The sequence below is a fragment of the Trachurus japonicus genome, chromosome 1 (genome assembly GCF_045865225.1).
Source record: "Trachurus japonicus isolate A0001 chromosome 1, Traja_1.0".
NCBI classification, from domain to species: Eukaryota; Metazoa; Chordata; class Actinopteri; order Carangiformes; family Carangidae; genus Trachurus; species Trachurus japonicus.
Genome location: NC_140907.1, coordinates 21,878,810 through 21,895,123, shown reverse-complemented (window position 1 = coordinate 21,895,123; position 16,314 = coordinate 21,878,810). Strand labels below are relative to the sequence as shown.

The 16,314-nt window shown below is 39.0% G+C and overlaps 1 protein-coding gene across 6 annotated transcripts in view; it reads right to left on the bottom strand.

The window, feature by feature from the left end:
• The window catches only part of tenm3 (teneurin transmembrane protein 3), a 288,258-nt gene that overhangs the window by 185,291 nt on the left and 86,653 nt on the right, over positions 1-16,314 (bottom strand). For all 6 annotated transcript variants that reach the window (XM_085780218.1, XM_085780247.1, XM_085780226.1 and 3 more), the window contains exons 5-7: positions 15,937-16,057; positions 15,178-15,248; positions 12,287-12,574 (exon numbers count right to left, since the gene is read on the bottom strand). In XM_085780218.1, coding sequence (XP_085636344.1) covers positions 12,287-12,574; positions 15,178-15,248; positions 15,937-16,057 — 480 coding nt within the window. The remainder of the gene's footprint in view (positions 1-12,286; positions 12,575-15,177; positions 15,249-15,936; positions 16,058-16,314) is intronic.

The window sequence follows — 16,314 nt, the reverse complement described above, 5'->3', positions numbered from 1 at the left end:
ACCATATACAATATGTATGACAGGGATACTATGTCATCATGACAACAATAATATGACCCACGGGAGCATACCACCGCCAAGAGTAGCTGACCTTTTTTTTTAACCTAACAATAATAAATGCATGGTTATGGTTGTGGAATAGTTTGGTCATGGTTAAGGAATGTTTCGGTTTAGGGAAAGATTGTGATTTAGGTTAAAGTGACAGGGTGTTTGTCATAGTTACAGTAATTAAAGGGATAGTTCACCCTAGAATGATATTTCGCTCATTATCTACTCACCCTCATGTTGACTAAGGGCTGGAAGAATTCTCAGAGTCCACCGTCCCTTCTCTGAGTTACAGGGGGTCTTGGCGTAGCAGTGCATGTCCATATAACGGTTGCAAAGGGACACCAGAGCTCTTCGTAAAAAAACACACACAAAAAAACATCCAAATACGTCCATGATGCTCGTATGTAATGTCCGTCTTGTGCTGAAGCCCCAAATTGCGTAATTGTCCCGAAAAAAATGAAATAAGTCTATATTTTAAGCTTGTTTGTAGCGGAAGCTTCTCGAAGCTCCTCTTCCTGGTCCGTCCAAATCTCGAATGATTCGCAGTAACCGCACTGACGCGGCGCAAATCACGCGAGATTTGGACGGACCAGGAAGAGGAGCTTCGAGAAGCTTCCGCTACAAACATGCTTGGAATGTGGACTTATTTAATTTTTTTCGGGACAATTACGCAATTTGGGGCTTCAGCACAAGACGGACATTACATACGAGCATCATGGAGGTATTTGGATGTTTTTTTGTGTGTGTTTTTTTACGAAGAGCTCTGGTGTCCCTTTGCAACCGTTATATGGACATGCACTGCTACGCCAAGACCCCCTGTAACTCAGAGAAGGGACGGTGGAATCTGAAACTTCTTCCAGCCCTTAGTCAACATGAGGGTGAGTAGATAATGAGCGAAATATCATTCTAGGGTGAACTATCCCTTTAACATACAGTTAAGGTTGAGGAACAACTATAGATAAAATAATAATATCACAATATCACATATAAAACACCCATATGACATGGTTACGAGTACTGCCATTTAAATTTGAATTATCACTATAACCATGGTCAATTATGGTGGTAAATTTAACTTGTAGCAAGACACTGACAGCACTGATCCAGAGACAACCTTTTCACAGCAAAATAGCAGATTCAAATGAATGAGTTTGCCTTTCTATTCAGACTGAGGCCAAACAATGAGTAATCACATGCACACATACAGACGAGACAGTAAGCTGCTAGCCCATGTTCAAACTGGTAAGTAGGTCTGTTGTGTGTCAAAGTGGTGTTAGATACTGCAATCAGGGACTGTGTGTTTTTGAAACTTATTTTGGGGCGACAGCTATTTTTTCATCCCTTAATTCAGTGTAGCCACAGTGTTTCTAGTATTTCGGAAAGATGCTGCAGGTCACAAAATTATAATATCCCCTTGTTTACAGTGAGGCAAATCTAGTGCTGTTTGTGGGCTTTTTGTCCTCAAACAGCACACAGATATGCTGACAATGTTATTATTTTAATGTACAGATGCAAACAAAAGTACTGCTTAATATTTATCTGTGGTTTTCATGATAATTTCAGCAGCACATTGTAACAACGCTGCCGGGCCAGGCTGCACTAGGCTGTAAACACATTTATTTCTGCTGTAAAATTGGACATTTTAACATCAAAGTCTTAAGAGATTAAATCACTTTTGGAGCTCAACCCAAGCAGGAAATTTGTGGGGGTATTTCCATGATGACAAATTCTAGATTTTCCCTCACCAGACACCATAGGTTGCCTTTGACATGAAACGTAAGTTTGGGTCGTAATGAGCTGCCTATAGGTTGTTTCTTACAGCAGGACAGTCTCCGCCTGAGAGAGAAAGTAAGAGAGAGAGCGGTGATATCCTAATGATGTAGTGGCTGTCAGAGCATTTGCTTCAGAGGGCAAATGATCCTGTAAGACCAGCACGGCTATTGATCCAGCTATTACACAGCTCAACATACTAATGATTGTGTGTATATGTGTGTGTGTGTGTGTGTGTGTGAGAGAGAGAGAGGTGGAATAACAACGTGTAATACAAACAGGTACTGTAGTTTACTGTGTTGTCCATAAAAAAGGGGAGATGGAGGGAAGAAGAGGTTGAAAAGCTAATGTGAATATATGTGTGTGGCTTGTGAATCCATGTGTTTGCATTTTAGTTTGTGTGTCTGTGTGTGTAATTCTGACATGATGACACTTCATCAATTCTCCCATTACAGTGTGACAGATATGAAACCCAATCTGAACTTGATCTGCTTGATAGCTGATCTCACTTCTCACCTTGAATACTTTCAATGCACCACCCCCACCACCACACACACACACACACACACTTACTTATACACACCACCATCATCTACGTGTACCCAGCACACAATATCTTTTCACTTTTCACTTCTCAGACACCACCCAGCTGTAATGCATATTCACAGGAGGAAAGCCTAATACCTTTTTCTCTCACCAAACTCAAATCCCCAGTGATCTCTGATCCATGTTGTCCTGGAACAATGTACATGTGCCAAATATTTGATTTTTTAAGACAATATTCGTATCACTGTCTTATATGCGTATTTTATCTAATGTTATTATCTAAACTTTACAGCAGTCATGTGTCATAAAGATTCATCACCACAGATCACTCAGACAGGCTGTAGCCTAGGGGGGAGTTGTCGGTCTGAGAAGTGAAGCTCACTTCCGCGTTCAAAAAACTGCAATCCCCTCGGCTGCCACTGGGGGCTGGTGTCAGAAAGCAGCATTTCTCCATAGACCCCCATGTTAAAATCACTGATTTTACATCCTCAATAAACATGATCAAAGCCTGGTGTCATCACGTTTTTTGGTCTCAACCGATAGTTTCTACCCCCGCACACACTCTGAGGGGGGTGAATTTTTTTTTTTAACTCTACCGTTTTACTATTATTAGGTTTAAAATTCTCGCATAAATTAGGGTGCGGAAATGTTGAGTGACAGGTCCGGAGCAGGTTTGGCAGTTGCTTCGAGGCCAGTGGGCGGGTTCTCGGCCGGTTGACCTGTTGAGTTACCGCCTCTCCTCCAAATATGGAAAGTACACGCCCACCAAAATCCAACATGGCGCTGTTCAGGCCGCCATATTTGAGTCACAAAAACAACTCCCCAAAACCAATGGGTGACGTCACGGATGCTATGCCCATGTTTTTTACAGTCTATGGCTGCAGCATTCAAACAATGACTGATATGGCATTATAGGTCCAAAGTGTGCCAAGAAAATATCCCTCCACACCATTACACCACCACCAGCCTGGCGTCTGTTCCCCAGTCAGCATAAACCCAGATCCATCAGACCAGGCTTTCATTTGTCCAGTATTAGAGAGCCTGTGTCCACTGCCCTGAACTGTCTTGTCAACAAGGGAAGTTGTTTATTTCTTGTTTTTGTTTCTGGCTCTAGAGAGTGTTGTTTGTGAAAATCCAGGAGATCAGAGTCACTGAGGTCACAGTTTTTCACCATTCTCATTTCCAGTGTGGAGAGTCGGATGTGAACAATAACTTAAGCTCCTGACCTGCATCTGCATGACTTTCACTGCTGCCACATGATTGGCTGAGTGTATAGCAGACTCCTGTTTAATGGACTCTTAAGATTCAATCTTTCATTTCTAGTGTGGGGAGAATGTCCCACTGGCGACTGTGTACTTTAATGTGAGAGACAGTGCCGGCTTCCCAGTCAGATGGCGAGACTTCTTATCATTTCCATAAAAAATATGACCATTGTTGAAAAGCCAAGCAACGTTCAAGCTCCAAATGTTTAGTGTTCAGCATGTTCTCATTGCATGAGATAAAGTAGAGTAGTTTGAGCAAGACACAGTGAAGAACAGCAAAATAGAGTCACTGCTTGAGGTTTCCGCAGAGCTGCAGTGAAAGCTTCGGCTGTCACCACAACTAAAAAGGCCATCATCTATCAGGTCCCAAGACTCATTGTAGTAGAATTTAGTAGGCCGAACACTCCCTCTATCTCCCTCTCTCCATTTCTCTCTGTCTATCTAGCTCGCTCGCTCCTTCTCCCTCTGCACTTCTGGTAATGGATTCTGCCTAAATGGGTTCTGAGAAACACAAGTGAAGAGAGGATGAAGAGAGGGGGCAACGTGAGGGAAGGAGAGGAGAAGACTTGTTGCTCCTGTGCATGACATATATTCATCTGATAGATTCATTACTAATAACTCAGTTATTAACTAATAAATGGTAACTTTTACAGTGTATAAAAATCTCAAGATTAATTTTGATTGATTGATTTTTTTTCTGAAAGCATTAAACATTATTAGGGCAGTGAGTCTATTTCAAGGGTTGTAAAGTTAAATGATTCAAGTATAGAAAATATCAGTCTGCCCATTTTTATTTTATGATTCATACAGTATTAATGGTTACTCTGCTATTATCACAGTTGTTTAAATTGATGAAATAGTATAGCTTGTAGCTGTAAATTAACAATTTTAACAGGAAGCAGCAATAGTGAAAAATAATTAAATAAAAAGGACAGGAGAGATGGGAGGATGAAAAGAGAGACAATGAGGGGGGGAGGGAGAGAGAGCGATGCTGTATGGTTAATGATTTAATGTTAGCCACTTGATGGAATGAAGTGTCTTCATTAGTGGCGCCAAAGTTAAACCCTCTAGTCAGTTAGTCTGTTATTCATTGATTTCTCTGGTCAGCACTAGATTGCTATTGAATATGACTGGCACCAGAGTGTGTGTGTGTGTGTGTGTGTGTGTGTATGTGTATGTGTGAGGGGCAGGCGTCCAAGTACATTTCAGCTACTGGAAAACTTATTTTTCTGTGTCCACGTGACCTCTCCACTGGCACACACACACACACACACACACACACACACACACACACACACAGCTCATCAACTAGTTCTTGGAAGAGTGTGAAAGATGAGCCTGAAATACATCTGCAGTTAGTAACTGCAGTCTTTGTAACAAACATGCTCACTGCTCTCCTCCACGCCTTCTTGCTGTGAGAGAAGAGGAGAGATGATACATTATTTATTCCTGAGGGCTGTTTTGTATTAAACATACAGCAGCAGCTGAGAAAAAAACATAACCAGCAGTAATATCTATGTATCAAAACTGAGGCGCAGATGACAGAAAAATGTCCTGAAATGCATCCTCATGAATGTGAATGTAAAATCTCTCTATGCTTAGATATGCACCTTGGTTATTGCAGTGATCAGTCTTCTTGAGCAGTCACATCTGTTGTCTCTTCTCAACCATGATGTGTGTGTGTGTGTGTGTGTGTGTGTGTGTGTGTGTGTAGATGGTGGTGGTTTTGCTGCTGTACTGGATAACTCTCTGATATATGGAGTTCTTTTGAAAAACCATGAGTAAATAAGTCGTGACCCTATGAACACTGTGTTAGGGCTACCTGATATATAGTTTAATAAACCCGCAATATAAATATTTTAAGGAGTACTTAGTATTCTAAACAGCGCATATAGAATTTGTAGGCACTCACAAACGCACATGAACATCTACAGAAGAACATTCCTGTGGGTGAACAAGGGTAATGTACACAAAATTGATGATTTTGCAAATCAGAAAAACACAACAAATATTCCTAATAAATGGAAAGTTATATCATTTGTAGTTGTTTAAATGGATTATTATTATTTATTATCATTATTATTATTATTATTATTATTATTATATTAACAACTTTGAGAAACCAATTGTGTTACAATCGACATATTTCATAATTTTGTCTCCAAGTATTACTGTAAAAATAATTGGACAGTAGAGATGCATCACATTAATTGCATACAGCAGTGGATGAGTGGTTTAAAACCAATGCCACAACTTACTGAAGCTGAGTCAGTGTGGTGTGGCTTCAAAACATGGTCATATTTGATCTAATTTAAAAAAGATTTTGTTAAATAAACATATATTCTTGCTGCTGTTTAGTGGATTTTTATCAACGTTTTAATGAGATCAATTAGTTATTGATTACATCCATTCACACTTTAAAATGTGCAAGCAATGAGTCAGACCAGAGGAGGAAGGAGTGAGCACAAAAGGTTGAGGAAGAGGCGTGCGTGCGTGAGTGTATGTGAGTGTGTGTGTGTGAGTGCGTGAGTGAGTGTGTGTGTGTGTGTGTGTGTGTGTGTGTGTGTGTGTGTGTGTGTGTGTGTGTGTGTGTGTGTGTGTGTGTGTGTGTGTGTGTGTGTGTGTGTGTGTATGAACACAGTCACCCAACACTGCAGTCAATATGCTATTAATGCGTTTTTACATTTTACAGTTTAGGTATAAGCATTTTCCTGTGAGTAGATGAATGAGAATTGAGGAGAATTATAGTACAAATTCAAAACTAAGTCCAGCTTATGAAGCATGAATTAACATCTCTGAGACAATAAACAATATTGGACTAGTTGAAATCTTGCCACTTATAAAGCCTCATTGAGCACATCAGCTGTGGCCATTGTTCATCCCTTTGAAGAGCTGTGATGATTTCTAAAGATCCAGCCGGCTTGTGTGTCCAGTGATGGCTTAACAATAACATCACTTAGAAATGAGAGAATCTACCAAATTCCCTGTCTCTTACTGTCCAGAGGCCAGAGTTACAGAAGATAAAAGAAAAGCAGTGAAAAAAAATGCCTGAAATACTGAAATGCTCAGTAGAAGGAAAGGAGAGAAACAGAGGGAAAACGTGAGGCTAAATAAAGAGTGGACACAGCTCATCACACACAGTGAGACGTGCTATGACTGATTATATTCTCAAAATACAGTAATCCAACCAGTTTGCACAAAGCTCTTTATTTGTGTTGTTGCAGTGTGAGTGTGTAATTCGGCAGGAAAATATGAGTGTTGCACCATCAGAGAAACCAACAACAATGCTGAATTCAAAATAATTACAGGCCAGATAATCTGCTCTAGTTTGGCATCGTTATGTATGAATGGAATTTATTTTGTCACCTTCAGCTTTGGCAATGGATCGCATCCCTGCACCTTTCAAAATAAAGCAGCCACTGAACTGAATTGAACCAAACAGAATTTCATTGGAAGAAAAAGAGCAAACAGGGGTATGAACACATCCATCCATCATTGTCTGTTTTATGTCCCTGTCCGTCTCCATCTGTCTGCTTTTCCTGGTTGTGGCTGTGTCACTGGAGAGCCTTCCCTTCCTCAGCCGACAGCTCCCACCCCTCTGGACCATGTGCAGCTAACAGGTGGCAGTGGAAGCCATTCTCTATTTGCCGTGTATGTTACAGTTAACCATTTCAGCAACTCATCTCACACATTAATACATAAAGTCAAGCCCTGCCTTCCACAGCTTCTCCCACTCAGTCACAAGCACATTGGTGTAGTGGGAATATATGAACAGGAATAATGTCCAAATAACAGTATGTTAATAAAACCCCTAAAACCAACTGAGGGTTGTAAGATACGAGTCCCTAAACGACCAAAACATCACATGGTGTATGAGTGTGGGCTGCGTAACATTTAGATTGAAATCAAATTCTTCATCCCAAACATCTATTCACAATTTTGAGATTATGTTGATGTTAAACTTTGCAGAACTCAGAGATTTAGGTTATATTTGCTCAAAATCCACATCTGTACTTTAGGACTGCTGACTCCGAAGCAATGTCTCTGTATGATTTCACTTTGCTTCTTTTCACACAGTCAAACAATCTTGTGTGTGTTGCAGTCTTCTGTGCTCAAACAGTTCCTTTTGTGAAACACCCACCGGGTAATTATTTGCATTTTTATGTGCCCTGATAAATTAAATATCTATAATCCATGCAGCTTGCTAGAGTCCCTGCCCAGCTTTATAAAGATTTATGTCAAATTTCAAGTAAATCCAGATATTAACTCCTTGTTTGCATTTGCAAAAAAATGTATACACTGTGTATTTTGTATCTAGTATTTATGGAAATTGTATTTTGACGATTTAACAGAATAGTTTTGTTTAAACTGTCAGGCCAAAAGCAGCATTGACTTGAATTGAAATGGATTAAATTGAATTTTGTAACAAATTATTTATTGACATGTACATCTTCTTTTTTTTTTTTATCTGTTTTTTTAGTTACTCTGGTTCCCTGAATAGCACCAAGTATGAGGTTTGTTGGCCTCTTTGAGCGCTGGGGTATGTGTGTTTGTGTGTGTGTGTGTGTGTGTGTGTGTGTGTGTGTGTGTGTGTGTGTGTGTGTCTGTCTATATAATAGCTAAGGTTATAGTGTTAAGCAGCTTAGCAATGCCAAATGGATTAGGTGTTTTGTTGACACATAGTAAAGTAATCTGGTTAGCAAAGACGAGATACACACCTCTTCCTCTCTGTCTGCCTGTCTGCTTCCATCCCTCCTTTTCACCCGTTCCTTTATTGTTCTTTCTTCCATTTGCCATTACATCATGTCTTTCTCACACTCCCCGTTTATCCCATCTACCTTGCTCTCTACACACAGCATAAACACAAACACACACACAGTGTCTAAAGGGGGGCACACTTTAGACTTAAAGAGATTAGACAGCTAATATATTTTAAGTTCATTGCTATAAGACAAAGCCAGACATCTATAGCCCTGTAAAGCCAGACAATATAATAACATATTGCCCTTTTAAGCTCTTGTTTTGCTCACACATGCTGGACACACTGTACCTCCACAATATAAAACAACAGAGATTTAACATTTTTGAAATGAGCTCTCCAGTAATTCTGTTTATTTAACAGGATTAAGAGGTGGAAGAGACTTCAGCCTCAGTGCGTGGGAGGACTCCTTCAGTGAAACATACACCTGTATCAGTGTGTTGACAAAAGGAAATGTTAATGTATCTTCTGTTTTTTTTTCCTATCCCTGAGGTTGAGATCACCAATATCAAGTAACCAGGCGAGCAGCAGCTGGGCACCCAGGGGTCCACACGCCACAAAAGAGTTTATGTTTGCTGGTGTGTGTGCGCATGTTTGTGTGTGTGTGTCCACTGGGGAGCCAGCCAGACGTCTCTGGTCTAATATTTCCTCTCAGGAGAGCAAACAATGCAGAGATGTTTCTCCCTCTCCCCCCGTTCAGCCTTTATTCTCAACTTCCCTTGGTCCTCTTCGGAATTGTTTTGTGTTACTCTCTCCTTCTCTCTGATCCTTTTACTCTCCCTCCCTGTAAACTATTCTTTCTCTCACTCCTTTTTGCATTAGAGCTGGTGATATAGTTTGTTTTTACTGCACACACATAAACAGGCACACACAAGCCCATGCACACACTCTGCATGCTGCAAACCGGCCTTGGTTTCCAGGGACAGAGCAACAACAGGTGTCTCAGTGGAGGCACGCGACCATCAGCTCCTTCACAATCCGGGCCACTAGAGATACAATTTATGTACAATTGAACTGACGCATTTGGTTTGTAATGAGGAAATATTCATTTATGATACTGAACATATCTGTAAATTGTTTACAGACAACATATTTGTTTCCTGCCAAAAATATCTTCCCTTGCAGTACAATAGCGACAACAGCATTTGTGAACTTCTATTATTTATCTGTGGTTATATTTAGATTTGTGCCAGTTTTGTTCGTGGTTAGGACTTCAAGCACAACACATTAATTTACAATTTAATACTCATTTGTCCCTGATCTATATTTTTGTGCTTTGGTTGCCTGAACAGAGTCACACACTTCGGATGCAAACGCTGATCCCTGGCCAGCCGGGCGTTCTGTATGCCTTCCATCCACGCCTACACACATTTTTGGTGACTCTGCTGTCTTTACAAAAATGTGCGGCTGAAATCGTTCAACAAAAGGATGCCTCCGAATGTAAGGGAGCTGCTGAATACATCTCCATAAATACAATTTATAGGAGCAATTCAGAAAAGTAAAGAAAAACGCTGAAATACGCACACAGTCTGTGATACTGATGAGAGACCGTATATAGTTCCGGAGCGTGTATTTGACCAGTGACATCCTGCCACACAAACATCTCCCACAGGAGCAAGGACACTACCTGGAGAAGAGGACACACACACACACACGCACACACACAGCATGCCGTCAGTTTGGAGGTTCTTCACTGCGAGTGAAAACGACACAAACCTCACAGTCTCTGAGGAGGCTGTAAGGTGTGGAGGACCAACCACCAAAACATTCAGGCCGACAAACTTAACCACTTGAAAACACCGTCACGCTGCTGCACACGTCCAATTTCAAGAAGTTATCAAAGGCAAAGAGGATAAACTGGTGTCACGCCGCTGACCTCACCTGTGCGTGGCGGCTCGCACTGAACTGCTGCTGCCACTGACACACGTGTCCACACCGCCACTGCGCACCTGCTGTGCTTTGGATAACGACCATCAATAATTATAGAGACAGAGAGAGAGAGAGAGAGAGAGAGAGCGCCCTAGTTTTCTAATAGTTAACGGTCAACATTTTATTCTGGACAATGGAAATAGAGAGAAAAGTTACAAAAATGTAGAGAAGCTGTCGAGTGTAAAATGAAATAAAGTGTGTGCATCAAAACCATGTCATCTCCACACAGCGCACACACTCAAAACTGAGAGCATGCATGGATGCTGACTTTTTGCAACACTTTCCAAAATGAGCCACACAGCCACACAGACACACACACAGCTGCATTTTAAAGAGTCAATTAGCCTTTGAAAACTTGACGACTACTCACTTTTAGAGAGGGGAAGTGTATCCTCCAGAGCGCTAACATCCACAGCATAATGCTATTTAATAAAAACATTATCAAACTTAATATAGGAAATACAACGACTCAGCACTTTATCTCTCTGTTAATTACAGCATCACATCTCCTAATGAAAATCATCTAGCTTATTGAAAATATTGTGTATTTCCGCATGCGTATGTGTGTGTGCGCGCGTGTGTGTGTGTGCGTGAAATAAACAAGTCCTTCATTAAGAATAAAATTTACACCTGTTTGAGAAAACAAATTCGTGGATAATTAATAGGCTTCATATATGCATGCACAACTACCCAAACACACACACACACACAAATGCAAGATGTGCTTTATATAGATTTTTGTACATGTTTGTACATAAATCTATAAAATGACAGGACGCACTGACTCTAAATGAGCCAAATGAATTATCAGGCCTGTCTGTTGTTATCTTGTACCAGCCTCCCACCCTGTATGCAGAGTTGTGCAATTACGTTAAATATATAATATATATATATGACCAAGCTCCTGTTTCACCTCAAAATCCAAATGTTGCTGTTTTTGACTTTTTCTGTTTCATTTATTTTGCTTATAGAGATAAAAATGAAAAAAAAAAAAGGTTAATAAATAAATAAATTCAAAAGGCATAGTCGGTCAATGTCAAATATTTTTTTGGGAATCGCATTATTGTACCAGCTACAGAAAAGAATATTCAGTTTATTCACTGACTGACGAATTATATTACATCTGTTACTTCTTTCATTCTATTATAGCCCTAAATTTAAATGGCTTACAAATCGGAATAATGTAAACACCAGTGATAAATGTCAAAAGATTTTTAAATTACTCATTATGAACACTGGTAAAAATGTTTTTGTTTTTTTTTGAAAATAAAAAAAAAAACCTGGATATTCCCGTAGCTTACAAAACACACTGACATTAGTCTGCATTTCTGTGGTTAATGTTAGACAATGAGATGAGAAAATTCAGAAAACGCGGAATAAAAAGGTGAGCGCACTTCATCCTTGTTCCCTTGAACACACACACACACACACACACACACACACACACACTACAACCAGCAGAGGCACAGCAGGACATGAAAGTCGCCTCGCACGCCTGAGTTTCATTTTTCTTTGGGGAAAAAAAGTGATTTTAACAGAGGAAAGTGTCTTATTAAACCAAACAGTGGAGAGAATAGAGAGGCTCTCAATGAAATCATGCAAAAAAGCTGCAAGTTTATCATTTCTTTCATTTTCCTTTAAAAGTTGATTAAGAACTGAATCTTAGGATCATTAAAAATGTATTCCAAACTTATGAAAATAGTTGTCAGTGTTGTGACAGGCCTGAAACTTACACTTATTACGGGAAAGGTGGCTGGACACAGTATTACCCTGTTAAATAAGCATGAACACAATCTTGAATAATTTTGAAGGACCCCAATGAGACCTGAAAAGTAGAAATGTTAGGATGTTCCAGTCAAGTGAAACATGATACACTCCTCTAAATTCGACAAATACAAAAAGTTAAACGGACACCTTGGTTTTGAGTGTAGAGAGGGAAACAAAGCTAACCAAGGAAGAAAAGATGTCCTACCATTGTCGCTGTCTGACTTGTTGTCATGTTCGGTGTCAGTGAGAGTCAGCACCGAGTTGGAGCGGCTGGACAGGCAGGAGCTCCTCCCGGATGATTTAGTCAGACCGCCGCGGCTCCATAGCCTCATGGCGCGCTCTGGTGACATCACAGCCTGACTGTCGGCATCCAGGTCCGGGGTTGTTCCAACTGAGAAGCCACGGTGGGGGAGGCCCATCTCAGAGCAGAATGCCAGGCCACGGCGTGATGGAGGCTCACAGATCCCCAGCTGGCGGAGACTGAAGTGCTGACCTGAGACAGAGACAGGTGGAGAGTTTGGAATTCATCCTCTTTGGCTATTCACCATTCACTATCGATACTAAAAATCGTATGTTGTCGAATTCATGTAAGAAACATCTTTATATCAGACAAAAAGAACATAAAAAAAACATGTTAATGTGTAAATCCTTACTTCTTTGAAGCTTGACCCAGCCTGATCATTAATCAGCAGAAATATTATCAGTAACTAATACTGATAATATTTCTGCCGATCAACTCACTATTAAATAAGACCAATACTAATAACTAACTAATAAATGCCATATTTTACTTGACTCACGTACAGTAAAGACTTTAACACCACAGACATTCATTGCTGTATCTTGCAGTATGTATTTATACGTAAAGACGATTCTCAGTTAGGAAAGAAAGCAGCTGTACAAAGCTTGACTGATGAAACTACTAATATTGTTTCTTTGTAAAATACAATTCTAGCCTAAGCAGACTGAAGCAGAACCCAGGGCACCAGACAGAGAGGGTGGATACTTATTGATGAGGTCTCCTAAATCCCATTTAATCACTGCAGGAGAAGAGACGGATTACAAGAGCCTTAAACCTGGAAACTATCACAGCATACACTGAAAAGGCAGTGCAACACTGTTAGGATGTGCGTCTATAATATCACAAATGTAATCATTTATACAAAATGTGAACAGATTCTGCTCAGATCAAATTCAAATAAAACGTTGACACACTAAAATAATGACAATCAATCTTATTGTAGGAAAAAAGTTAATGAGGAATTCAACTCTCAGAAATATTGTGTAATTATTTCCACAGATCTTCAGAATTTCTCATTTTAATCAGCGACCCAGATTTCTCACATTTTGGATTATTATGAGGTTTGTGAACCAGGAATAAACCCCGTCAGCTCTGTGTCAATTCACACACCGAATCCATGATGAGACCATGGCTACTTCATGACACAGAATTAACTTATTTGGGTTAATAATTGAGAGATTTCTGTCTAAACAGACAGTTTACTCAAATTCTTGAAAAAACAAACGAAGATGTCTTCATAAAATGGAGAGCTCTTGCTCTAATTCTCTGTAGAATATGATCCAACCTGTAGTAGAAATACTACTACTACTACTACTACTACTACTACTAAGACGACGACTAATAATAATAATAATAATAATAATAATAATAATAATAATATTAATAACACTGAGTCATAAATACAACAATGGCATGGAACAACTGTTTTTACACTTTTCATCCCTCCAGTATATTGTGGAGATGACGACATGTAGCTCATATTAAGAAATGCAGTGCAATTAAGTGAAATAATTATTATAAGTAAAAATGAATGATGCAAATGCAAAGTATGACTTGAATAGAAAAAAGCATATCATGTCAAGAAATATCTACCCAGAAAATTAGATTTAAATTGCCAGTGGTTTTATTTGTCATTTGTTAGCATATACCATATCCACAGTATGACGAGGGAAGCTAAATGGACACAGGGCTGCAGGCCTTCAAGTAATTACATCTAATGGAATTTCTTTGGAAAGAAACAACAAAGTAAGAAAAACCTAAAAAGGACCAAGCATGTGCATTTTTAATGGCTTCCGTGTCTTTATTTCCATTTTTCTGCAACATTTGGAAACTTGCAATCAGGGGAAAGTGTTTCATTAGTGGATTCCATATTCAGACGACCTTTTTTTCATTAAATTTAATAAATCATCAGGGGTAACTCTTTCAAATCAAATGGAAATGGGCTGAAATCGCATTCAAATAATATGTGATAATCCTTTTAAATATAAATGAAAAGAAGACAAACAAATTATCTGTAAAATCTGAATATGCGGCTCTTCATTTTTAATCAGCCAATGAAAGGGGATATTATAAAAGCTTTTTTGTAATTAATGGCACAACAAGAGATAACGCATGCTGCTGTTCAATTAAAAGTTATATTAATTTTAAATTAGCTCCAATTAGGCCAGCAGTGAAAACGAAGGTGATAAGATGATTGAGTAATTATGAATTTTTCATTTCTTAAATATTGACGCAGTGTTAATTGGAGCTGGAGAACAATGGATGCAATCTATGGTGAAGAATTGTTTCTCCTTTAATGTGCTATTTTTTACCCACATCTCCATTTCTATCATGAGACTTTAACGTGTCACTGTGTCAGTGGCTCACTGAAGGCTTAGACATTTACATTTAACACACCTGCATTATTTCTGTCTATGTCATCTACAGTAGGACCATTCATGTGTTAAAAGAGTTTTATCCAAATATAAACCCTCAAAATTTAACAAATTCATGTCCAAATACCAAATAACAAAGTATCAAAACTTTAGCTAATATATTTTCATCTAATCGGAATTTACTTTTTATTCCAATGTATGTGTCAATTTATGTTATGCTGTTTATACATTCAAAAAACTCTAAAAGGAAAAAATAAAATAAAACATATATAGAGAGAAAAGAGATTAGTTGTATCATGTTTTTTTTTTTTTTTTTTTTTACAATTTAGGAGAAACAAACAGAAAAGAGAACCAAATTAAGTTAAACATGTCTTTATCAGCATGTGTGCCTGTACAGTGTATGTGTGTACAGATTCTCACCTTGTCTGCTGTAATCATCTTGTTCACGGTGAACCATGTCCTTGTGTCCCTTTGTCGTCCCGTACAGTAATCTGCACAACAACCAAGGACAAAAGTTGTCAGTTTTGTTCCTACAAGAAAGAACGGCCGCTGGTTTTCACTGGACAATCAAGGGGTGCTCTTAATAAAAATAACCATCCAAGAAAAGAAAAATCTGTTGACAAAGCATAAAGCAGGCATGAGGTGGCTCAGTCAAGTTTAACTCCCTACAAAACTTCAGTAAGACACATTCACCCTCAGATACCTTGGAGTGAAGGGAGTTCAAACTACTGTATATTCATTACCTCCATCAATTTAGGTTCAATTTCCACCCATTTGTCTGTCAGCAGGATTATACTTTACTGCACCGAGTAGCACCTAAACTGATGTAGGAACAAGACGTGGGCCATGGAAAAACTCTAGTGTATGTAGGTCTACTTCTCAAAAGATGGCTATTATGTTAACAGAAATGGATGACTGCTGACTATCGTGACTGAGCACATAGAGAAATTGAAAAAAAATTCAGTATCCTCCCAATAATAGAGAAACTGTAGCCACTATTCCTCTCTGAAATTATCAGCAGAGATTTGACTTGAACGTCTTAAATCATAGCAGTGGAAATGTGTTTTTGTCTTTCTACTTATCATAATGTCATTTTGAGGCCATAGGTTCCAATTGTATGCATTAGGTTTGACAAAATTAATTATAACAAATCATAACTTGTGTAATCCCTGTTCTTACCTGGTCTGGTCTTGGTGCTGGTCAAAGGCCTTCAGTGTTTCACTGGAGGAGTACGACTTCTGAGTGGGGACTCGGAGTCCGTGAGAGCCAATAGCACAGTCTTCACTGTCCCCTGATGAACCTAGCGTAATAATAATAATAATAATAATAGATATCATTGTTATCCCACTTTTCAAAATAGCAGTTACTCGCTTTTTAACTAATACATATTTGCATACAACTATATAAAAAAAAACACAGAAATAAAAAGAGAGGGGATAGGTTGTTAGTAAGTTATTTAAAAAATAAAGCACAAGGCAGAAGGTTTTTTTTAAGCTTTTTTTAAAGAGATACAGACATACTCAAGGAAACACACACACACACAAACACACAGAGGTG